General features: G+C 33.2%; 2 protein-coding genes across 3 annotated transcripts in view; one reads left to right on the top strand and one right to left on the bottom strand.

Moving 5' to 3' along the window:
- Ubr3 (Ubr3 ubiquitin ligase) overlaps positions 1-26,577 on the top strand; it is a 209,657-nt gene that overhangs the window by 85,392 nt on the left and 97,688 nt on the right. For both annotated transcript variants that reach the window (XM_076413977.1, XM_076413986.1), the window contains exons 3-8: positions 315-576; positions 6,315-6,536; positions 6,589-6,862; positions 6,930-7,109; positions 9,553-9,779; positions 9,838-9,996. In XM_076413977.1, the coding sequence (XP_076270092.1) occupies positions 315-576; positions 6,315-6,536; positions 6,589-6,862; positions 6,930-7,109; positions 9,553-9,779; positions 9,838-9,996 (1,324 nt within the window). The remainder of the gene's footprint in view (positions 1-314; positions 577-6,314; positions 6,537-6,588; positions 6,863-6,929; positions 7,110-9,552; positions 9,780-9,837; positions 9,997-26,577) is intronic.
- LOC143202526 (uncharacterized) lies at positions 12,128-20,169 on the bottom strand. Its single transcript, XM_076414133.1, has 9 exons — positions 19,746-20,169; positions 16,109-16,396; positions 15,904-16,054; positions 14,374-14,511; positions 14,094-14,317; positions 13,824-14,035; positions 12,811-13,052; positions 12,603-12,726; positions 12,128-12,550 (listed from the first exon to the last, which is right to left on the bottom strand). Exons 1-9 carry the CDS (start codon positions 19,953-19,955, stop codon positions 12,247-12,249), a joined length of 1,893 nt encoding a protein of 630 aa, XP_076270248.1. The 5' UTR covers positions 19,956-20,169; the 3' UTR covers positions 12,128-12,246.

Raw genomic sequence — 26,577 nt, 5'->3', positions numbered from 1 at the left:
AACGAAGAACTGCACGATGACCTCGAATGCAAATAAATATCCGAAGTGATGCAATATTTCCGCTTAAAACATGAAATAAGGTTGCCAAATTGCAGTGCAAATTGTGGAAGCACTAGGAAACTAGAAGATTGAAGCGAACCAAACCACACGAACTTGTAAAGTGTATTCTTAATTTTAGCTTAAGTAGATTGGTTTTATTTTAATTTGGAAAATACAGAAATACAACTCTTATATTAAGTATTGTTAAAAAAACAAAAATAAAACCAAACCGAGATTAATCAGACTACACATTTAATATGGACGTGTCTTTCTAGATTTTGTGATCGTCATGGACCCAACAAGGTATCGAGCAAGGGTAACGCTCCAACTGATTTAATGTGCGTCGCCGAGGCGATGATGCCGCGGATAATTTTGAGGCTTATCCAACACCTGAGGGAAAACTGCGAAGAAAACATGCCGGAATCTCGGAAGTGGGCCATTCAAAAAGCGGACGCCTTCATTTGCATGCTGCTGGATTTTAACAATATGGGAGGACTGATGCGGCGAGTGATGACATCAGCTTTAACAAATCCAACTGTAAGTGTACCTCTGGTAAATATATTAAGGGCCCTAGTAACGTCTAATTCTTGAAACTCTAGGCACACGACGTTGCCAGTTCTTGTAAATTATACGTATATTTGAAGAATTTAATATAAATAGAATATAGTCTATTCAAAGTTTTTTTAGTAATGCGCCATGAATATTTGTGACGTGAACAACATTGTGATGTATTTTAACATTATAATACATCTAATACATATATTATTATAAGACTTAAACCTACAATTAAGAATACAGGTATAATAGTTTGTAGGTTAGATTTGTTTTATTTACATTTAACTCTTTTCCACACCACCCATTAGGTAGAGCTTCTAGGCGCCTTTTTTATGTAGTGGTATCCCCCCGGAGGCCTAATCCACCCAATTAACAGTTGTATATCTAAGAAACGTACTTTATTTTCATTCGAGAGCATATTTACCTTTTTACGTTTAGTTCTTGTTTCCTTCGATGGTGTGTTTACTTGTCAAGTAATATTGGTATCACTGTATATTTTATTTCTTCTGCTACTATATGTGTACAACGTTCTTCATAAAATTAATCACTTAATTCTGTCTTAAGGGACTTAATATTAAATTTAGCGTTAGGAAATATCGAATTAAAAAGAGTAGAAACTATTGATCTCTAACCAATCGATACTCAAAAGAAACTAGTCCAATGAAAATAATTTCTTCTAATGGATATTTGTAAATGTTTTCCAATCTTGACATAAGATGGAGACATTGCTTCTTTCTCGTACTAATTTTGAGCGAGAAGAGAAGATCTTTGTGTTGTAGAAGTTTTAATTCTTTTTAAATGATTTTAATTTTAAACGGATGTTTTCTGTATATTTTCTTTCACTGTATATTTTATTTCTTCTGCTACTATCTGTGTACACCATTTTTCATAATATTAATCACTGAATTCTGTCTAATGCATTTACCATATCTACAAAACAGTTAGTATTCATTCTCATACTTTCTAACCTAATGCTCATGTTTATTTGTGAACAATTAATGTCATATCTGTTCACATAAATCTTTCACGCACAACAATACTATTTTCTACAGTTATATTCAATTAATTATGTGCATACCTTTAGTTGTTTCCACTCTCATCACTCTGCCTCAGGAATTTCCAGCATTACACAGCATTATCACATATCCTGAAAGTTTCCTTCAGTCACTTTCACTTTTCAACTCACTGTCCAATTCAATTAGTAAACTGTTAATTTTTAATATGTCCAAAGCATGTTCACATTTCCACCATTTATCAACTACTTCCTCTGTATGTCTTATCGACTTCATACAAACTGAAGATGTTATGTTTGACAATGCTTCCTTCCACATATCAAAACAATTTTTGATGGAATATCCTTCTCAATCAGCAATATATCAGCAATTAATTGTTAATAAATATAATGACCAACAAAACCTAATCGAATGCTATTATGACTTTTACCTTTTTCCATCAATTTTTGTTGTCTTTACACTTTTTTGATACTGTCTTGTCAAGAGTGCTACAATAAACCATTTCATCAAGATACACAAATTCAAATAGTTTGTCTTATTTGGTCTTATTTTATGCCTTTAAAATTTGAATTATTTTTAAGGAAATGTCTGGAATTTCCGTTAAACCTCTCCGAGGGTTATCGTTATACCAATTAAACCCTATGCCCTGTAAAAGTGTATGAAAGGATGTCTTACATCCCTCAAAAATCTGCATGTCCCTAACTCTTTTATTCAAGATAGACAATTTGCTCTAATATAATTTTATTAAATTATGTTTATATCGATAAAATAGTTTGTGCACTTACTATTCTTATACATTTCGTATATATACGTCTCGAATAGAGCCAATATCGAAATGGTCAAGATTCGTCACCCACTTTGTATGTAGACGGGTTTTCTTGGGTGAATCTAACCTATTATTCTTCATTTTATAAGCGACGTTATTTACAGTACCCACAGTAATATTTAGCGCGACAGCAACCCGCTAAAAGCATTTTCAATAAAATTGTAGGGACTTATATTATTTAATATTATCAATAATTACCCCTCTAACCGAATTTACCGGCAAAAGGTGGCCTCCATTATCTCATTCCTTTTCGAAATAACCTATTAAAGCCGCAATCAATTTGTGACCCTGAATGTCTATTTTTTCGGCATTTTCAGACAATGTTATGTGATATATTACAGATCGACTTATATTGAATTTATTAAAATAATTAAAGGGCCAAAATAATGTTTACCGGTTTATAACCTGTAGTATTTTGAATAATTTTTAGCGTACAAATCTGAAAATTCTTGAAAGCAATAGTCATAAGAGGTTTTAACTCTTACTTATAAATTATTGTGGCTGTATAATTAACTGTAGTTTTTAGATATACTATAGCGTTAGAATAAAATATATTGTTATAATATTTTTGTTCAATTATTTAATTTTGATTAGAATTTTTTGTATGTCAAAGCCAAACTTAAGTAAAACTCAAAGTTGATGCGGCAACATTGCAATGTTTCGACGTCACAAATATCCATGCCGCATTACTAAAAAAAACTTTGAGTAGACTGTATCAAGGGTCTTAGTAATGTCTTATTCTTGAAACGTTTGACACGCGACGTTGCCCGACGTTTGACGTTGATAATAAATAGAATATATTATCTTGAATTCATAAATTGACCTAAAATTTCACTTGAAACTTGAAAAGTTATTATTTTGGTACACTTTTCATCTTGCATAACACCAGGTGTACCGGAAATGTCTTGTCCATCTTTCAGGCAGTTTATGGATGCCTTTCCAAAAAAACTGTTTGGCCTTTGAGCAAGACCATTCAGGGAGCCATTTTCTAACTTTTTCGAAATTGGCGAAATATTGATCTGCAAGTGAATGTCATATTGATGCGAAAAGTTGATAGTCGGACAGGGCAAGAACTGGAGTGTATTGCAGGTGCGATAATATGTCCCATCCAAGTGCTTTCAACGCTTGCTTGACTGGTTTTGCTTTATAAGACGGCGTGTTATCGTACTGTAAAATCACTTTACCGTCCTCGAGCCCATTTTGGACGTTTTTCGATCAATGCATGGTTCAAAGTGATCATTTGTTCACCAGGTTTCAACATGTTCGTAATACTCTATGCCGCTTTGGTCCCACCAAACACAGACTTTGTCTGACCAAGGAGTTGTTTGACCTTGGAGTCTATCGGCGGCTTCGCCAAGTGAAAACCATGATTTGTTATGCTTATGGTTTTAAAAATAAATCCTCTTTTCATCACCCGTCACTATTCGTTGCAGAAATGACTTCTGAAATGATCGATCGTAGCTTTGACTCGGCCTTTCGCAGACGATTTTTCAATTTCCCATTTGCTTGTCCTTCAGTTGATATTCCACAATATTCCCATACCAATATTCCCATTTTTTGGATTTTCCCCATTGGTCATAATCGATGGCTAATCCTTTCTTAGAACACATTTAACGATTCTACCAATATAAAATACCATTATAATGAATTTGGTGTAAAATTAAATCCAATTTGTAAAATTGAAGTAAAATTTAGATACACATCTGGATAAAATTTTCTCATATATCTCTTGACGTTAGATCTGGTACAAAAATTTGACAATATTCACAAATTAATTATTTATCCATTATTACTTACTATTTATAATAAAACTATGAACGGTACAACAAGTAAACTGTAAATAGATATAAAGAATCAATTGGGTCAACACAAAAAAGGCTACCCTATTTCATTTTATTGTACCTATCGATCACTTAAATAGCAACGTCGCAAAATCAGGCGGAAACTGCTGAAAAGTTTGCAGAAGGCCGGCTAGGGCTATCTGGAAATACCCAAAACTTTTCATGCTTTTTTTTAATATTTAATTACCAACTTAGAGATATGTTTTATTATGTTGGCGTAAAGTGTTATATTATTTGTACATATATTTTTATATTCCACAGTTTATTATTTAATATGTTACGCGGCTTCTCCAGTATTTTAATTTTTAAAATTGTCATAAAGAGTTCATCCCAGCGCATTCACCAAATTATCATGTTTTCTCTTATGCTCCAAAAATGATCAATAGTCGTTAATTTACTCGTTCTATTGTATGATTTATCTATCTAATACTTAACCTCGAATTAATTCCGCTGATCGAAAATATATATTGTTGTTTCATTATGCTATTAAGGTTTTTATACTATAGCAAATATAAATAAATATTTAAAAAAAATATATTTGAATATCTCACTTTGAATTTGTACAAGTATTGGGTTCATTATCCATATCTAAATACACGTAATGGTTTTAGTATTTTTTAACCAATTTGTTTTTCCTTTTTAATATATTTGTGGTTTTCAATATTTCATTGCATTAGTCACTTCTTTAGTTTCATTTTCTTCAAATTTAATCAAATTGAAATAAATATAAATTATGCTATTTTAGATGATTCAATTATCATAAATTACTCAGTTTTCTGTGATTTGAACATTGTTATGTCCAGCTATGTTTTTTACCTTTTTCGTACATACACAACTACACAAGTTGCTAGGATTTTAGACCTCTTCAATTTATAAACATTACAAAATCAAAACAAATATTTGCCATTGAATCATTTCATAGAAGTGGAGTCTGACTTTTTTATAGTAGGGTTTTGTAAGTATCATTCACATGATTACACAATAGCATGTTCTAAACTATTTGGGTATTCTGTAAATTACTGTCTTAGGTGCAATATTGTAAAGTTGGTAAGAACAGACTTGCTCATTTATTTGCCATTCTCTGGTCCAGTCCGTTATTTTATCAAACGTCTCCTGAAGCCTCTTTATAGGTACTTCTCGGTCTTAGTCCTTTGCTAAAAGTATTGTGTCATCCGCGAATGTCCTTCCAGTTTAGTTATATAATGCTCTATAGATCTCTCTTAGTATCTTGTTTAGCCATTTTGTATTTAACTAATATAAAATATCCAGCTTTGTGCTGGAGTTTGCTAAAGACAAATAACGTATGTGTTGTGTTACATCTAAAGAAACTGGGAATGTTTTTTTTTTGCATGAATTATAATTGTTTCTTATAATCAAAGTTGCAAACATACCAAAACACTTTTAACGGACAACGATATTAAATGAATAACATAATGGTACTTTGCACATAAACAGAATGAAAGTATATTGACGGTCTACTAAATTATTGCCTTAAATTTATTGAAACAAAGTTGCCAATCGAATCTTCATGATACATTATCCAAAAAAGTAAGAACGCTTTTGTTTTGTCACGAGTTTCATTATTTGTTACAATATGGGCCGGTTTTTTGTTTATCACGGTATTGCAATGATGAAGAAAAAATGTTGAGGTCTACCTACATAACCGCATCAATGCCTTCAACAAAATCCAATCGTAAAAACCTATTTTTTGCAGCGCTTAATATAATGTTTTTAACACGAGATATCTGCATGATTCTTTTTTATTTTTAAAATGTTAACATAATTTTTTAAATAATCATGTCACTTTTATTTCTAGGATAATAAAATACTAATATATCTCAATATATTTTTATCGAAACATTATTTGGTCATACAACAAATATTTGGTCATCATTTAAAAATACGAGCTAACCTTGAAAACTCCGAAAACATATTAGCGTTAGAAGATAATTAACATTATTTACGATTCACATTATTTAGGACAATATTTTATAACAACAATATATATTTGGTTTCCTAACAAACCTTATTTCGTTCCAGAAATACAAAATCCTCAACGAGATTCCCGAAAACCAGGAATCGGAATATGCTCAATATTTATGCGACTCCAAACGAATTTACGAAGAAGCCTTAAAATCATTGCCGAACCCTCGACCCTGCGAGGAGCTCCGAGACTGTCCGCCCTTGCAGGAAAACTTAGTACATAAGACTTTTTTAGAGGAACTAGTATTTTGGACTGTGAAATTTGAATTTCCTCAAAAGGTACAAACTACACGATCCCTAAATACATGAATGTGCAATAATTATTTTTTAGGTGGTGTGTTTACTGTTAAATATGCTACCAGACCCTGATTACAAAGAGGCTCTGACCAGAGCGTTTGTTCTTCATTATAGTCGTATAAGTATTATGTTGGAAAATAGCATTGATCCAGACACCCTAAGCAATCGAGTGGTACACGTTAGCGTACAGTTGTTTAGCAATGAAAGCTTAGCACTGCGTATGACGGATCAACTAAATTTGTTACACGTCATGGTTGTTAGTTTGAAGAGCATGATGAGCAAAATCTTAATAAAAAATACGCTTCACGGTAATACATAATCACGAACACCAAAAATTTCATCATTAACATTAATTCGATCTATGTTTGTTTACAGATAAGGATAATAATTTCCATTATGTGGTGGACTGTGCCCAGCCGGTTATGAAGGATCACTGCTATTGGCCACTGGTATCTGATTTGAATAATGTCCTCTCTCATAGACCAGTAGCTTTAAAATTTATGGCTGATGACACATTGCTGGAGATGTGGTTTGATTTTCTGGCAATGTTTCAAGGTAAAAAATATTACTTTATTACTTACTTCCTCACTCTTTCAGTAAGTCTGTTTGATATGTTTTTAGAAATTTTCTTAGTAAAGTAGCCTGTGAAGAACCCATTATTCATCCATTCTGTAGGCATGACTAAGCATATGTAGTCTCTGTTTTTATATTTGATGTTCAATTAACGGCATATACACATTGATTATTAGCTATGAATGAATTGAATATATTAGTCACCATCCAATTCCTATTTGATGTCCGTTTCCTCTTTTTCTCATCGACCTTTTATCATATGTTTCGTTCCATCCATTTTTCTCTATTTTTTATTTATTCTTATATATTCATATTAATGTTAAAATGGTTCTATTTATATTCCCTTAGTCATTATTATTTTTCTGCATTTTCTTTGTTGCGGTGCACTGGTATTTTTTGTCTTCTCCAGTTTTTACTCATTAGTTTGTATTATGTTTATTTATCTTCTACCTCATCCAGTTATCTTCTCTGTATTCCTATCCATTTTTTCAATTTTTCTCATTTTCTTTGTCTCGGACTCGATCAATTCTTCCCCATTAATGATCAATTTCTTTTCTGTATTCAATTGCTGGTTTCCTTCTATTAGATATGAAGTTCATGAAGAAGATATAGGTTTCTCTTGTGTTTTATATTCGAACCTATTCTATTGAAGATATATTTGTAGCTAGCGTTAAGGCGCTTGATCTTTGTTGTTCTTTTAGAGTTTTCTTGACTTTGGCAGAACTTTCAGTAGGCCCTGATATCGGTCCACTAATTTTTCTCGAAGGTACACAAAGATCGAGTCTTTTCGGTGGTTGTTTGAGACAGTAGTAATTCAACTGTCCGTTTAAATTTATGGTATTTTTCGGATTGGATCAATTCATCCTATTTATTTCTCCAATGCAGCCTTTTGGATATATACTGTGTTGATATAATAATTATATAGAGACAGTCTTGTTTAAGATATTCCAATTGTGGTGCTTGTTCTCATCTCATCTGTATCGTCTTGAATACATGAGACATGCACTCCTTTTAGAAAGCAGTGAAATTTGTTACCTAGTTACAGCGTTTGCCTCAAAAGCTTACAGTTTTTTTCAGGCTATTTATTACCGACATGTATGCACTTCCTCCCTTCAAGGTCCCTCCTTCCCCTTTAAACTGTTTTTTTTTTCACGCCACTTGCTGTAACTCATTTGCTCTTCTAATGTGTTAAAAAAAATAATTCAGCAAACTTTTCCTCTATTTTTAATCATCAGAGTTTCCCCAAAGATTTTTCTATATTTTTAGGTAAAAAAATATTACTTTATTACTATTATATATTATGTGTACTAAGTCCTATTAACTCTTAGCTTGCTTATTTGTTGATCAACGGGTCGATTTTTTCTCACACTTTCTGAAAATCTATTTGGTATATTTTAGAACTTTTCTTAGTAAAGTAACCAGTGACAAACTCTTTATTTGTCCATTCTGCGATAAGACTAGATGTTCATGAAAGGGTATAGCCACTTTAAATATCATCATCCGATTCGTATTTTATGTTAACTTTTCAACGGCTTCATCCTCATTGATTTTTTTCCTGTGTTTCTCGTTTATTATGGTTCTTTTTTGTTATTTGTTTTTTTTTTAATTTTATTCTCTTGTGTTACATCTAGAAAAACTGCGAATGTCTTTCGTTTCTTACTTGTTTTCTACATTTTCTTGATATTACCTCTTTTTTTGTCTCTGGCTCTTTGAGCTTTCCCCGTTAATGATCAATTTTTAATCGACAATCCGCTTTCTTCATCCTTTGTCCTCTAATATATGGTTATGGTATTAATAATTTTCTGGCTTCTTTTTGTCAAGTTATTCTTTAGTTTTTATCCGAATTCCTTTTAAATTCTTCTTTATATATATATATATATATATATATATATATATATATATATATATATATATATATATATATATATTTCTTTTTTATGTCCATCTAGTTAATTAATCATCTAATTAATGTATATTATTATCAGGGTTTTTTTAAACCATCTATGTACTATCATTATCGCCATCTATTTTTTTGACATCCTTAATAGATTTGTTATTTCCGCTCAGTTTTCGATGTCTTTTCCGAGTCGTTGGAGACAAACATATATTTTCTAATACAGCCTTTTGTTAAAAACTAACTATTTTCCGAGTTTAGCTCAGTTTATACAATAAATATACAGCCATGTTTAGGATATTTCGAACATATTAGTGTTTGTGAACATATTATCAGTTAGTTAAAAGTTTTCAGAAATGTTTGCAGACTATTGTCGACAAATCTACACTTAATATTTCTAAATAAGCCCATCATTTGCTGTAGCTCCATTAATGCCCTAGAAAAAAAAATTCTGAAGAATTGAAAAATCATTTTGAAATTTTTTAAAATTTTCACTCATTCTGTGATTACATACGTATTTTTTTATTGTAGGCATGAATGTTAATAAGAGGGAGTTGGATGAACACATTGAATTCGAACCAAATACTTATTACGCTGCCTTCAGTGCCGAACTGGAAGCCAGCGCGTATCCAATGTGGGCGCTCGTAACACACTTGACCGGCGAAAGCACAGCCCACCTGACGCGTCGAGTTCTTTCCGCATGTATACGGGAATGGTACGAATGGTTAGAGGTGACGAACTACAAAGGTCCAATAGTTGTAAGCCCACGACGTCGAATGCGCTTCCCGCACGACTAAATTTCTCCGATCGTTTCAGGATGATAGCATGCAAGTCTCCTTTCACTTACCTCTGCACAGATACCTTGCTGTATTCCTCTGTCAGGGCGTCGCTAAACAAGGAATCAGGGTGGAAGAGATCCTGCCTTCCTCCGATGCGATTTTGACGCTTCTCATCATGCATCCCTTGAGAGTTCAGGTAAGTCGTTGACAAGTTTTGGTGGTTGATTTAAATTATATGTAAAAAATATGTCAAGGTGATATATAGTCCATTCAATAAGACAGTGAACTCACGTCAAAACGTCACAATGCAGTTGCATTATCTCTGAGTTTTAAATAAAATAATTCAAGCAAAAAAATTCTGTTATTAAATATAATTTATTTTAACATTATAGTACATCTAATGCATATCGCGTCGAATAAGTTAAAACTACAATTATACAGTTTTAATAATTTGTAGGTTAGGATTGTGTTTTATTATATTCACATTGAACCATACCACCTATGAGTTAGAATTCTAGGGGTGCTTTTTATGTAGTGGTATCACCTGGAGGCTTAATCCATCTAATTAGTAATTGTATATCCAAGTAATGTATTTTACTTTCATTAGAGAGCATATTTACATTTTACGTTTAGTTCTTTTTTCCTTCAGTACAGTATTTCCTTGTAAAGTCATTTTGATATCACTGTAAATCCCATATTCAGAAACGACATTTTTTATAACATTTGTTCATGATTTCATCATTGTCAATTTCTTCTTAAATGTATCTGAGGGAATTCATCCAAACTAAAGGTGTTATTAACCATTCCTGTTTCCATCATGAAGAACAATGACGTTGAAAACAACAATCCAACATGAATAAATTAATGAATGAAACACATATTAAAATAATAAGTCGTCCTTGATTTTATTATATGCTTTTAAAAATTGTATTATTTTAAATGCAATGTCTGGAAGTTCCATTAGACTTCTTCAATACTTTTCAGACTAACTTTGATTCTGAAATAATTGTATTAAATTATGTTTATATTGAAAAAACTACTCACTGTTTTTATAAATTTCATATATTTGATATCTGATATGAAGCTGATCTTGATTGGTGACCCGCTTCGTATGAGGACGGTTTCTTTCCGGTGATCCAAGATTTTTTTTTTAATAATTGAGATATTTTATTGACCGTATATAATTCAGTACAGCTGCAGCACGTTAAAAATATTATCAATAAAAACCGTAGAAAATTGATATTGAACAATTAAAATGTTTCTCTCTGAAAAAATTATATAATGGATAATGGGTATACAAAAATATATTATAACAGATCAATTGAAAAGTCCCCGACCTGACACATGACACAAGAAGTTGTTACCGAGGAAAACATAGAAAAAAACCGCAAAATGATTTTGAATGACCGTAAATTAAAACTGAATGAAATAGCAGACACTCTAAAGATATTAACTGAACGTGAACATCATATCATTCACGAATATTTGGGTATGAGAAAGCTCTGTGCAAAGTGGGTGCCGCGCGAGCTCACTTTTGACCAAAAACAACGACGAGTTGATGATTCGGAGCAGCGTTTGAAGATGATCAAGCGTAATAAACCCGAGTTTTTACGTCGATATGTAACAATGGATGAAACATAGCTCCATCATTTCACTCCGAAGACCAATCGACAGTCATCCGAGTGGACTGTACACTATGAACCCGACCCAAACCGTGGGAAAACGCCACAGTCAGCTGGTAAAGTTATGGCGTCTGTATTTTGGTATGCGCATGGAATATTTTTCATTTACTACCTTGAAAAAGGAAGGACCATCAACATCGACTATTACATAGCGTTATTGGACCGTTTGAAGGACGAAATCGCCAAAAAACGGCCGCATTTGAAGAAAAAGACCTTGACCAGGACAATGCACCGTGTCACAAATCAGTGAAAACGATGGCAAAAATCCATGAACTGGGCTTCGAATTGCTTCCTCATCCACCGAATTCTCCAGATCTGGCCCCCAGCGACTACTTCCTGTTCTCAGATCTTAAGAGAATGCTCACTGGGAAGAAAATTTTGTCGAATGAAGAGGTGATCGACGAAACTGAGGCCAATTTTGAAGCAAAGGACAAATCGTACTACAAAAATGGTATCGAAAAGTTGAAAGGTCGCTATAATCAGTGTATCAGCCTTGAAGGGAATTATGTTGAATAAAAAAACTAGATAAGATAGATAAGATAATTAACAAACATTTCCCAAAAATATTTTTTTCTTCATGCATCCCTTGAGAGTTCAGATAAGTCGAGCAAGTTTTGGGAGTTGTTTTAAATTATACGAAAACGATATGTCAAAGTGATATATTTTACAATTTATAATTTAAATTAGTAATATCATAAATAGAAACCAATTCTAGATAAAATAAAAATATACAAAACAACGAAAATAACTTATCTTCGCCAACATTAATTATTTTTGTTTTTAAATGTTGGCGATAGGAGAAGTTTGCTGTAGTCATAACTGGATGAGATCGGAGTTATAAAGCCTCCGTAGTGCTGGAACGTTTTATATCCTATTCCGATTCCTTTCAACGGTACGGCGGGATTATTGTACACCGGTTGAGTATCGATGAACGGTATTGTGGTTTGCGCGGCGTCAACTTCAAAACCGGTGTGCGTGAACTCTACAAACTTGTTTTGTGCGTTCACCAACATTGACATACTCGCCAACGTCGGTACATCAGCGTTTGAATCAATGGAAACTTTTTGCCTATAAAAAAATGGTTTCAATACCGTTTTTCTTGATCATTAAACGAACTTACAGTCCTCTGCTGGGCCCGTTCATAGTTACTTGCGAATTGGTAATTATAATACCGCTCTCCCAATCGATTTCGTTGAAAATGACCTCTAATCTTACCATGTTTTGTATTACTTTAAATTGTACTCCTAAAATCGTGTATTTTTGGTTGTAAATATATATAAGGTAAAGGGGTACGAATGAGTTTTGGGGAATCATAAAAGATACTCTACCTGTAACGACCTGTTTCGGAGCTTTTGTGCTGATCTGGTCTAAAGCCATCGTCCTATTTTCGTACGACATCCGATAATAATTTCCGTAATTATACATATACGGATCAGTGATTGTATAATTATCAACGGGTACCCATTGAACCGTGGATTGTTTAATGTTTCCATAAGGAAGTAACTGACCCTCCTGAATTTGCAGATGTAATATTCTATTAACTTTTACGAATTTAATACCAGTTACAACCCTGAAAAAAAAAGAATCATGAATAAACACATATTATAAAGGGAGAGACCTCCATATAATATAAATTTGTATTAATAGTTTTATTTATATTTCTTTGAAGGTCAATACAATTTTGTAGACAAGATAATTAACAAATATTTCTCAAAAGTAATGTTTTTTTTCCAAAACTAATTATAATGTTGAACGTAGGTACAAAATACTTTTGTACCTGATATTTGGTTACTAAATCTTTATTTTTTTATTACATCCCAACTTCTTCAAATCACTGATTCAATCAATTAAATTTCTAAATCTTACTTTGCTTTAAATTTTTCTTTGTTTTTGCTAAATAATTTTTCATTATTAGAGTATATTTTCATGAATCAAGATCATATATATATATATATATATATATATATATATATATTTACTTATTTATTTTAATAGTGTTTTTTTGTATGAATATCTATAAAATTTGATTTAGATGTGCCAACTATTCGTATCTATAGCTGTTCAAAATTGATATGTTGAAATATATTAGTAAGAGCATGGTTGAATGCAAGCAAGAATGAAAATGCAGATTAACAAGGTCCTGCAATCCTGAATACACCATGGTACATGAGATGAGATTTCATGATATCTAAATATATCTAATAATGTAATCTATAATACCTAATAAATTGTATATTAGTTCAAATTAAATATATGTTAAAACGATCTTTATATATGATTGGTAATGTGAGTATGTACACTTATGCTGTGTGTATTTAGTAAATACTAATATTTATAATACCTGTTATTTCTAATATCTGAGTATACAGGTTTTAAATTGATAAACCTGTCTGAGAGTATGTTGGGATCATCGCACAAGCACATACAGTAGGAACAATGTACGAACCACCTGTACCAACTTTGCACCGGTTTCTTCCAGCAGGTATTTTTTTTACCATAGTACAGATCATTGTCGAATTTAACATACTCGTATCTTCGGTTGCCTACTTCCTTCTAAAATAATTTAGGAAACTATAATGACACAAAATTACACATGTTAATGGTCGCTTACCGCTGTACATATTTCCATAGAACTTTCGATATACCGACATCCTATAATCTTTCCGTTACACCTTTCGATTTCCTTGCAGTATTGGCTGTCTCCGTCGTAGCAACCGTAGTTTTTGGTTAATGAATACGCCTGACAGTTTTTCGTGCAGGTTCGGTCGCTATTCATGTCGGCCTCGTTCTGGACATGACCCTGTATCAGCCTGGTGAACTCGTCGTAGGTTTTTCCTTTAATAGAAGGCAAAGTTAGGATTTATCCTTCGAATTTGTGAAGTGGAAGATACCTTTGACGTGATGTTTCGGATCGCATTTCCATAAATCCACCGAAACTAGCTCCATGGCACCTCTGATGACTGTCATTGTTTCGTTAACTCTTTTTTTGAATTGGTATTTGTTTATTAGTGCCAGATCGTTGTTGTTTCCTTAAATATAAATATGATTATTAGTAAATGACATCCTACAATGTTAAATTTTATTTTAAGTTATGAATACCAGAACACTCACCAGGATATTTTGAATAAATGATAATTGATGGACTTGATGATCGTGGATCGATTTTTTTAAATTTAAAATTCTAAGAAAAACTGGCCAAACATTTATAATTCAAAATTATTGCCTATTGATTCATGTTCAAGGAGTAGTCTATTATGGAATGTCATTCTTAATTATTGTGCTAATTATTTTTGTTTTCCGATAATACATTGAATTCTTTTTTACCCTACACAGTTATATAGAGGCTTGGATTTCAAAATCACTATTCTTTAAGCACTTATGACACTTTCACCAATTGCTATCGAATTATAACACATGGGCTGAAAAGTCCCGCGCCTAACACATAAATGGTGTCAGTTTTATTGCATTCACCGATTTTTCAGTTAGTGCTAACCTTCAAAAGACAGTTGTTAAAATTTCATGATATCTTACTCAGTAAGTTTGTGAGTTATTGTGGTAAGAGTGACACTACTTTTGCTATTTTCAAAACAATGGACCAAAAACAATTACGTGTTTTCTTTTTACCCTACTTTTTGATGGAAAAAAAGATCATCTCCATCAGAAACGATAATAAAACGTTGGTTTGACAAACGTGGTTGTAGAGACATCGATGATACAGAACGCAGTGGGCGTCCAAATGAGGTGGTAACATCAGAAGACATCAAAAAATCCACAAAATCGTTTTGAATGATCGAAAAGTGAAGTTGCGTGAGTTAACTAACATTATAAAGATATCGAAAGAACGTCTTGGTTTCATATTTGAGCATTTGACTATGAGAAAGTTTTGTTTAAAGTGGGTGCCGCGTTGACTCACTTTTAACCAAAAACAAGAACATGTTGATGATTATGAGCAGTGGTTTGGTGATATTTAAACGTAACAAACCGGAATTTTTGCTTCGATATGTGACAATGGATGAAACATGGATCCGTCACTTCCATCCGGTGACAGGTCTATTTTGAGGCGAAAGATAAATCGTTCCACAAAAGTGGTACTGAAAAGTTAATGGTTGAAATGTTCCTGATTGGGATTACATTGATGAATAAGAAAAGAAATATTGAACAAGAAAAAACGCGTTTTTATTACGCCCATGTGTTTTTTATTTGAAAGCATAATGGGCCTTAAGGGCATGGTCAGAATGTCAGGCATGATGAGAATTTTGCTCGAACACTGATATTTTCAAGTGAGAATAGCTTCTCATGGTGCAAACAAAAATCACTTAATAATTATAGAGATTTGTTTTAGTTGGATTTTTAAGTTTTTGATTTTTCAAAGATTGGATGTTTGTTAATGTTAATGATGTTGATGATGATTGTTTACTTACCCCTTCCTTCTTCCACGCACTTCATCAAATAAACAAATTGAGTCATTATGAAACTTTTCAAGCCGTTCAGGGCTACGGCGTTGTACAGATTATAGAAGACTTGTTGGGGAGACTGCGAGTAGTTTTGACAGTAGTAGTTGTTATCTATAAGCTAACGGATGCGCTTGCTATCTGTTATAAGCTTTCATGCGGTTGGTTACCTTACCGTTAAGACCTTCATCAGCATATTCTCCGCCCCGAAGGTCATGTTGTAGACGGCGTTCACCGTTACGTTGGCACCGTTCTTGTTGTTGAAAATGTCCCTGACCATCTCGTCAGAATCCACTCTAACTTGAAAGGGCCCGCTTTGCCGGATCCTTTTAAGTTTCTGGTCTTCCAGGTATTGGCGGAATTTCTCGTAAAGCCTCTCCATCTGTTTGAACTCGGGGTAGAGGAAGAGGAACGTATGTATGTGTCGTATGGGCTCCAATCCATATACGATGTCATCTGGCATCTAGATTTAAGATACTTAAGAGAATTGGATAATAATAATTGTTTGCATTCATTAGACACTAGCGACCCGCCCTGGCTTCGCACGGGTGCAATGCTGATACTAAATTAAATACACTACAGAAAAAATATGAACGTTGTATATAAAAACATAGCGGCCCGCTCCGACTTTGCACGGGCATAAAATATATATGCCTATGTCACTCAATGAAAACATGATTAAAATCGATCCAGTATTTTTGGTTCATTCATTACTGCCCTTGGCCTGCACGCATTAAATTTGAAGTAAAACAATTCCTCTTCCCCTATACTTACTATGAAGATTTCCTGCTATCTTTGGAATATCTAAATTCATACAATTTTTATTACATTACACATTTTTAAACGCAAATTTTAAATTTGTAATATCTCCGAAAGTATTTGTTTAATTTACATGCTGTAAGGAACCATATTGATCTATATTAATTGCACACTGTATTTAAGGTACTTAATTCGATAAGGATTAATGCCGTATTGCTTAAAATAGCTTCGTAAATAAGCCATTTTCTCACGTAAAAAGTAAACAGTAAAAATGGTTAATGTGGGTTATCCCTAAAAGATAAACATATACCATCATGGACTTTTTTGTAGACCTTTTTATAGTGTACAATACTGTAGTACATTAATTTGATCTAACTCGTAGGGTTAGGCAGCGTTTTTGCTAATTGCTAAATAAGCCTAAAAAAATAGGTTAATTTACGACATCACGTTAGAAACCTCTAAAATTAGCAATGTTGCCTTAGTATATTATGCATGTATTATACATATAAACCTTCCTCTTGAATCACTCTATCTATTGAAAAAAAACCGCATCAAAATCCGTTGCGTAGTTTTAAAGATTTAAGCGCACAGAGGGATATAGGGACAGAAAAGGCGACTTTGTTTTATACTATGTAGTGATTCATTGAGTATTAAGCAATATTTTACATCATGTTCTCGTACAACAAGAGAACAGACTGGGAAGGATTTGCTGAAGAATTGAACCAACGAATTCAACTAAATGTACCCCTCAAGACAACTGATCAGTTAAATTTTGAAGCAGAAAAATTGGTAGTAGATGTTCAACAGAAATTAAGATAAAGGACTTAATTATCTAAAAGAAGTGAAGGAAATGGTAGCTGGAAAATAAAAATACTTTAAACAATATAACCCAAAGACTGAAAAGGGAAATACAGAAAATTAAAGACAAAACCATAAATGACTATCAAAAAAATTTAACAGATGATAAAGAAACTGATTATTCACTCTAGAAAGCCACCAAATATCTAAAGCGCTCAAGAGACCTATGTGGGAATTGGGCACGTGACAATCACTAAAAAGCAGAGGCATTTACTGAATATCTAGAAAAAACTTTCAAACCAAACGAAACTAATATTAAATATAACTTTCCGGACAGTGAAGCTGACAATTCGACGATCGAATTAGTCACGCCCAAAGTTATTAAAACTGACATTAAACCCAGGAAATCGTCAGGCTACGATTACGAATTACTGCAAAAACTACCAAGAAAAGGAATTATAAAACTCAGCAACTTGATCAAAACAGCATTTAGATTAAAACATTCCCCAGGCTCCATAGAAGAACATGCTCACCAGTCTATATCCATAATTGTCATCTCCCGCAAGCAGGAGATGCTAAATATCTTGATATCTTGGACATACTCGCCAAATTGAAACAACTTGAACTCTACCAAATGTATTGACTTATCGGGCACAAATCCAAGTTATCATTAGATAAAAAAATATTACTGTATAAATCTATACTCAAGCCTATTTGGTCATATGGAAACGAACTGTGGGGAACCACTAGCAAGTCTAACATATCCACCCTACAACGGTTCCAAAATAAAGTGTTGCGTGCCATTGTCGATGCTCCGTACTATGTTTCAAATGAAATGATATTCTGTGAATGATATGAAACGCGATATTCCTCTAGAACCAATGTGAGTGTAATTCAACGTGTTTGTGTGAAATACGTCGAAAGAGTGCCAGTGCATCCCAATGTAATAAGCTAAATATACGAAATGATAGTGAAATGTCTAGACTAAAACACCATCTAATCGGATTATTGGACATATATAGACTTTAGAATAAGACAATTATTTAAAATAATATTTTATACAGGATATCACATAATTAAGTGATTTTGCCATGTATATATAATATAAACATAACAAATAGTTATTGCTCCCTGGACACATTTAACTACCACCAATTTTGAAGGAGATGCCGAACCTAACAGTTATATATAAAATTATATTATTATTTTCGTATTGTTTGGGCTCGGCACCGACTTCAAACTGATCAGATGGTAGTAGTTATAAAATAATATTGTAAATAGATAAATAAGTTTAGCTAGGTATTAATTAAAATCGTGCCTATATAATAGAATATAAAATACGTGTAGTAGATAGATTAAATAAGGTTGTTGTTTATTTTTGTTTAGTTATTACAACGATTACTATGTACATATTTTGTTTTAAAACGTTTTTTTTTTTGGTGGGAAGTTTAATTATTTTTTTCTTTTTAGTGAGTTCCTTATTCATCTATCTATTTATAGTCGGTTCAATTTTTTTCTTTTTAGTGTTAGATATTTACCCAATAAATTATGAAGTTATTTATTGTATTACAATGGGTAGGATAAGTAAATGTGTAGCAGTATGATGATAAATAGGAATAAAGAAACAATGATTGAAAATAAGGAGCCCCGCGATCGGTTACCTAGCCTAGGTAATTTGACAACGTTCTAATCAAACTAGAACAACAACAAAAAATTACCCCCTCCGGGAATTGAACCCACGACCTCCGCATGTGAGCCGAGCGCTCTAATCACTACATAATAGAAGCAGTTGACTGCAATATTTCTACGGCTTCTTATATAATATGGTTAGTGCTTAAAAAGCAAACTGATCCGCTTTTGGATTGAACGACTTCCGGTCTTCCGTCCCATTACTTCAGCAATAACGCTATACACAAATATCTGATTATTTTTGATAAAAAATTATGTGAAAACTTTGACATGTTTTTGAAATTTAAGGGTTTCCCTCGATTTCCCCGGATTGCGCCATTATATCCTGACTTAGTTTCAATGGGACCACCTCGGAAGTGCCCTCTTTAGAATAAAAAAAGAATTTTGAAAATCGGTCCAAAATTGACAGAGAAATCGGCGAGCATACATTAAAGAAAAATATACAGTCGAACATAGAACCACCTCCTCTTTTGAAGTCGGTTAGAAATTGCGTCGCAAGAGTCATAGAAACTTATTGAAGAACGCGTTATCTGTTGAAGTTATTATAAAACGAGTTGTATACGAACCTGTTTGAGACTCTGGTCAAACTCACTGAACGTATCCACCAAATAATTGATCGACTCACTGTAACGAATATGGGGACTTTCCCAAAGCACGTATTTCCACATGGCCTCCTCCACCTGCAGAAAATCCATCCTCAATTTGTCGATTAACAGACTCTGATGGCACGAGGCGGTTCCCAACAGGCCGATCGTCACGATCAACAAGAACGCCATGTTTTAACATTTGCCGCAGATAAACGAAAGCGGAATGTAGCCCGAGCTGGCCTCTGAAGTCGTAATCGTGTTGATAAAAGTGTGGTCCGTGCGATAAGGGACGTAGAAATGATGACTATTTGTGTAAGATACAGTTTTTGGTATTGTGTTTGTTTTAAATGGAAGATAACCCTCAGGATGGCTATCGAGATGTGTATTTTGTTCTTTTTTTTTTTTAATTATTGATTGTTAGCTTAACGGTGGTTTTTGTTGGAGGAAGCGGGTTTGCCGATAGTGCTCGCCGTTGATAAGGAGACATTTTGTTATTGAAACCTTGAAATACGCTGTTTGTTTTATTTGATTATTAAAACTAGTGTACAACTTAATATACCGACAAGTAATTACAACTAAGATGTTTTCCACTGAATCACTTGTCAATCACATTAATAAGATCAGATGTTTTATTTCGTTTAAGGCAATTCTAATGACACTATAGTCCATACAAAATCGCAATTAATTCGTCGTCGTCGTCGGAATAAATAGTCGCGGGGGGGCCAGATCTGGAGACTACGGTGGATGAGAAAGCAATTTTAATTACAAGCAACTTTAAGCCCAGTTCATGGATTTTTTCCATCATTTTCGCTGACTTGTGACACGGTGCATTGTGTTCGACCGAGCGACCTTCCAACTTTTTGATACAATTTTTGTAGTACGATTTGTCCTTTGCTTCAAAATAGGCCTCAGTTTCGGCGATCACCTATTCATTCGACGAAAATTTCTTCCTAGCGAGCATTCTCTTGAGATCTGGAAACAAGAAATAGTCGCTGGGGGCCAGATCTGGAGACTACGGTGGATGAGGAAGCAATTTTAATTCCAAGCAACTTTAAGCCCAATTCATGGATTTTTTCCATCGTTTTCACTGACTTGTGACACGGTGCATTGTGTTGGTGAAGCAGCAGTTCTTTTTCTTCAAATGCGACCGTTTTCGGCGATTTCGTCCTTCAAACTATCCAATAACGCTATGTAATGGTCGCTGTTGATGGCCCTCCTTTTTTCAAGGTAATCAATGAAAATTATTCCATGCACATCCCAAAATACAGACGCCATAACCTTGCCAGCCGACTGTTGCATTTTCCCACGCTTTGGAGCGCGTTCATCGTGTGGAGTCCACTGGGATAACTGTCAATTCAACTTCCGAGTAAAATTATGGAGCCATGTTTCATCCATTGTCACATATCGACGCAAAAACTCGGATTAATTACGGTTGATCATCTTCAAACACTGCTGCGAATCATCTACTCGTCGTTGTTTTTGCTCAAAAGTGAGCACGCGCGGCACCCACTTTGCACAGAGCTTTCTCATACCCAAGTATTCGTGAATTATATGATGTATACGTTCAATTCATTCAATTCAATTTATGTTCATTCAAAATCATTTTGTGGATTTTTTTAATGTTTCGTCGGTAACAACCTCTTTTGAGCGTCCACTGCTTTCACAGTCTTCGGTGCTCATTTCACCACGTCTAAAACTAAAACTTAAAGCATACCAATTCTTGATCGTTGATTTTCCTGGGGCAGTGTCCGTAAACTCAGCGTCAAGCCAAGTTTTTGCTTCAACTGTATTTTTTCCTTTCAAAAAGCAATATTTTATCAACACGCGAAATTCCTTTTTATCCATTTTTTCACAATAACAAAAGTTGCTTCACTCAAAATGCTATAATTCACAAAGGAATGATCCGACAGCCGTCAAAGTTATACACGCATCTTTTGAGGGTTTGGGCTAACTAGAAACATATGGATTTAATTCTAGTAGCGTCATCTATGTATCAGGCTGAGGACAATTGATCTGTTGGTTTATTAAAAATCACAATTAATTCTGGTTATCTAAATTTGTGACGCCATAACGTCGCAATATTGCCGCTTTTGACTTCTACTTTATTTTGGCTTTATTACATAACAACATTCTAATGTAAATAAAGTAATGGAAAAAATATGTTATAAACTATGATTTATTTTATCATTATAGTACATCTAATGTAGATATTATCCAAGGATTTAATCTACTATTAATTATTCAAACCACATATGGTGTACCTTAGATGCCTAATCCACCTAATTAGCAATTGTACATCCATTCATTTTACTGTCATTAGAAAGTTATTCACCGTTTAATGTTTAGTTCTTGCTTCTTTTGTTGCTGTGTTTCCTTTGTCAAGTCATGATAATATCACTATACTACTAAGGAGAGAAAAGAATGTTTTAAATTAAATACAGATTATTTTTTCTTTCCTTTGCGTAAATTAACGAGCAAACAAGAGTTGTTTATTTAAATTAATGATATAAAAAATATATACATTTAAAGATGTCGAATCGATACGTTATTGTGAAAAGAATTATGAATTAGATGGAAATAACTTACTAAATCGTATGCCTGGTTTTGCGGTGCCTTTCTTGGTTGCCCTAGTTTCACCAGAAATTTGATACAATGCGTAATTTTATATTGTCTCAAGTCATAATTCTTTTCACATGTCACAAACATGAAAAAACTACTAAGATAGTGTAATAAATTAGACCCCTATATATAAGAAAAATATATTACAATTATCGTAAACCTAAATTTAAACAACTTCCTTAAGTTATTTATATAACTATAATTGCGTCGCAACATTATCTTTATATTTATAAAAAAAGTACCATTTACCGTTTTTATACATTTCATACATTTAATCTCGAATTGTACTAACATCAAAGTACGTAGACACTTTCTTTTCGTTGAATAAAAGCGGACGAATACTTGTTCCCAAACATAAACGTTGTAATGTACTTACTATTGAACGCATCGATAGAGCGAAAATTTTGTGTCTTGATGTAATAGTTTTTATGATGAGGAAAGGGATTAAGAAATTGGGTGGTAGTGTCAAGTTTAACCCATCAAACAAAATGCTTGCAAGAAAAATGTGGAGAAAATTAGGACATTGTAATTAATAACATTACCCTTTATTCCATATTATGAAAAGATAGAAAATAAATCTTATTTCTTTAGTAAACGGCTGAGAGTTGTTTCCTTTCTTAAAATTGGTTTAGTCTTGGTTTTTACGGGAATTTGTAATTTTCAGCAATTTTTTCTCTCCAATTTGGGTAATTGATAAATTAACATTGTTCAACACATACCAGGTTTTTTTTTGAAGAACAAAAACTACATCATTTTCAAGAAAATGGTAAAATATATTTATTCAAAGTATTGGTCATTTGATTCTATACATCTTGCCCACCTTTCACGCAATTTATGGATGCCATCTCAAAAAACTGTTTGTCCTTTGTTGAGCAAAACCATTAATCGAGCCATTTCCTAACATTTTCGCAATCGGCGAAATGCTGCTCTGCAAGCGCATTGATGCGATAATTTATTAGTCGGACGGGGCAAGGTTTGGAAAGTACGGCGGGTGCTGTAATATATCCCATCCAAGTACTTTCAACACTTCCTTGACTGGTTTTGATTTATGATATGGTATTATCTGACATCTGTAATTCACAAGACATTCACAATACGTGGTCAATAGGTACCTGGAATTGTATCATTTAAACAACTATTCTAAATATTCAAAATAACCTAGACTTTCTTTGAAAGAAATATTAGATTGTTCATTAGGTTTCCTAAAACTATTTGTAAAAATGTAAAGTATAAATGACAATGGTCCATTTACCAGATGTTATTAGTGGAAAGTTATTACCGGCTTTTTCTCTCAAAAAACTGTTTGTCCTTTGCTGAGCAAAACTATTAATGGATCCATTTACTAACATTTTCGCAATCGGCGAAATGCTGCTCTGCAAGCTCATGTCCCATTGATGCGATAATTTATTAGTCGGACAGGGCAAGGTCTGGAAAGTACGGCGGGTGCTGTAATATATCCCATCCAAGTACTTTCAACACTTCCTTGACTGGTTTTGATTTATGATATGGTATTATCTGACATCTGTAATTCGCAAGAACAATACGTGGTCAATAGGTACCTGGAATTGTATCATTTAAACAACTATTCTAAATATCCAAAATAACCTAGACTTTCTTTGAAAGAAATATTAGATTGTTCATTAGGTTCCCTAAAACTATTTGTAAAAATGTAAAGTATAAATGACAATGGTCCATTTACCAGATGTACCGGAAAGTTATTACCACCTTTTTAAAAAAAATTACATAAAATGTATTTATTCAAGATAATGGCCATTTGATGTCCCATCCAAGCTATTTCAATTCTTCCTTGACTGGTTTTGCTTTACGAAACATTGCGTTATCGTGCTATAAAATCACTTTACCGTGTCTTCAGGCCTATTCTGGACGTTTATCGATTAATGCATGGTTCAAATTGATCATGTGTTTCCGGTAGTGATCACTATTAACTGCTTCACCAGATTTCAACAGCTCGTAAAACACCATGCCACTCTGGTCCCACGAAATTCATAGCATTGTCTTGCGACTAAAACAGTTTGGCCTTGAAGCCGATCGACCGGCTTCACCGGGTGATAACCATGATTTTTTTGCACTTAGGGCTTTCAAAATAAATCCAATTTTCATCACCCGTCACTTTTCGATGCATAAACGGCTTCCGGCCATACATTTAAAGCACCATTTCACAAACGATTTTTCGATTTTCCATTTGCCTGTCATTCAATTGACGTGACACCCATCTGCCCATTTAATCGTTTCTTGGGCCACATTTAACGCTTCTGCCAATTGTTTTTGAATTTGGGTCGTGTCTTCATCCAATAACTCTTTACAGCAGTTTTACATCTTCAAACTTTTTCGGTCTACCGGCACATTATCCGTCTTACACATCGAAATCACTACTTTAGAATTTTCGAAACCACATCTCATATGTTTTAAGGGTTAGAGCATGCCCAGTTTCTAACAGCAAGTGCAAATAATAATATACATTTCAATGGTTAGTTTAAATTACCATTACAGGTACATATAAAGAAAATACTTTATTAGGAAATCATTTCATTGGTTAAGAATTTCATAGGCATCACGTGACCAACCTCTGACGTCACATTCTACTGATCAATTAAATTTGAAATAAAACCCAATTAAAATAGAATTCTATATGAATAAAAATATTATAAAATATCAAAAAGCTAATATCAATCTATGATATAGTATGTATATAAATACAAAATAATGAAATATATCAACATATCTCCTGGCAAATATAATCAAAATTGTCTACAACCCTGTTCCCTTTTTCGTATTTCTTTAGTCAAGTCTGCTGTCAATTTAAATAAGATGTATTAAAGTTTCTATGCTCCCTCATACTGAGAGCAGAGCAGCATAGCTGAAAGTCTGGGTCTATTAATATTTCACTTACTTGCTCAACACAAGAATGTTTTGAGGCAAAAAAATAATCATTTTTACATTGTTGTTGTGAAAATTGTGGAACGGATAATTAAAACGGCCAAATTGTATGATATACATCAGAATGAAGAAAACAGAGCAAAGAGTAATATTCTAAAGAACAACAAGAAAAATTAAAATGTATGATATATATCAAAATTACTGCTATGCTCTTATTATGGTAAAATCGAGGAGTTAAATAGACATCATCTATCACTACATAGTATAAAACAAAGTCGCCTTTTCTGTCCCTATATCCCTATGTGCGCTTAAATCTTTAAAACTACGCAACGGATTTTGATGCGGTTTTTTTCAATAGATAGAGTGATTCAAGAGGAAGGTTTATATGTATAATACATGCATAATATACTAAGGCAACATTGCTAATTTTAGAGGTTTCTAACGTGATGTCGTAAATTAACCTATTTTTTTAGGCTTATTTAGCAATTAGCAAAAACGCTGCCTAACCCTACGAGTTAGATCAAATTAATGTACTACAGTATTGTACACCATAAAAAGGTCTACAAAAAAGTCCGCGATGGTATATGTTTATCTTTTAGGGATAACCCACATTAACCATTTTTATTGTTTACTTTTTACGTGAGAAAATGGCTTATTTACGAAGCTATTTTAAGCAATACGGCATTAATCCTTATCGAATTAAGTACCTTAAATACAGTGTGCAATTAATATAGATCAATATGGTTCCTTACAGCATGTAAATTAAACAAATATTTTCGGAGATATTACAAATTTAAAATTTGCCTTTAAAAATGTGTAATGTAATAAAAATTGTATGAATTTAGATATTCCAAAGATAGCAGGAAATCTTCATAGTAAGTATAGGGGAAGAGGAATTGTTTTACTCCAAATTTAATGCGTGCAGGCCAAGGGCAGTAATGAATGAACCAAAAATACTGGATCGATCTTAATCATGTTTTCATTGAGTGACATAGGCATATATATTTTATGCCCGTGCAAAGTCGGAGCGGGCCGCTATGTTTTTATATACAACGTTCATATTTTTTCTGTAGTGTATTTAATTTAGTATCAGCATTGCACCCGTGCGAAGCCGGGGCGGGTCGCTAGTTTAAAATATAATAAAACAATCATCAGATACTCTCTTGTGTATAAAATCAAGCTCAACTTGTATTATTTTATTTTATATTAATGTATTTTTGTTACATCCTTGTTGAAAAGTTGGTTAAGGAGTCTTAAACCAAAATATTAAGTATTTTAACCAATATAAATTGGA

This window comes from Rhynchophorus ferrugineus, unplaced genomic scaffold, assembly GCF_030347505.1.
Source record: "Rhynchophorus ferrugineus isolate W39M unplaced genomic scaffold, kcgeb_rfMv2 rfM1, whole genome shotgun sequence".
NCBI lineage: Eukaryota > Metazoa > Arthropoda > Insecta > Coleoptera > Curculionidae > Rhynchophorus > Rhynchophorus ferrugineus.
This window is presented reverse-complemented; position numbering and strand designations above follow the sequence as displayed.

Coding starts and splice junctions, on each gene's coding strand:
- LOC143202526 (XM_076414133.1), bottom strand. CDS start 19,955: ATGGCGTTCTTGTTGATCGTGACGATCGGCCTGTTGGGAACCGCCTCG. Junction 13,053..13,823: donor TCAGATATTAGAAATAACAG/GTATTATAAATA, acceptor TTTTTTTTTCAG/GGTTGTAACTGGTATTAAAT. Junction 12,551..12,602: donor AACGGGCCCAGCAGAGGACT/GTAAGTTCGTTT, acceptor ATTTTTTTATAG/GCAAAAAGTTTCCATTGATT.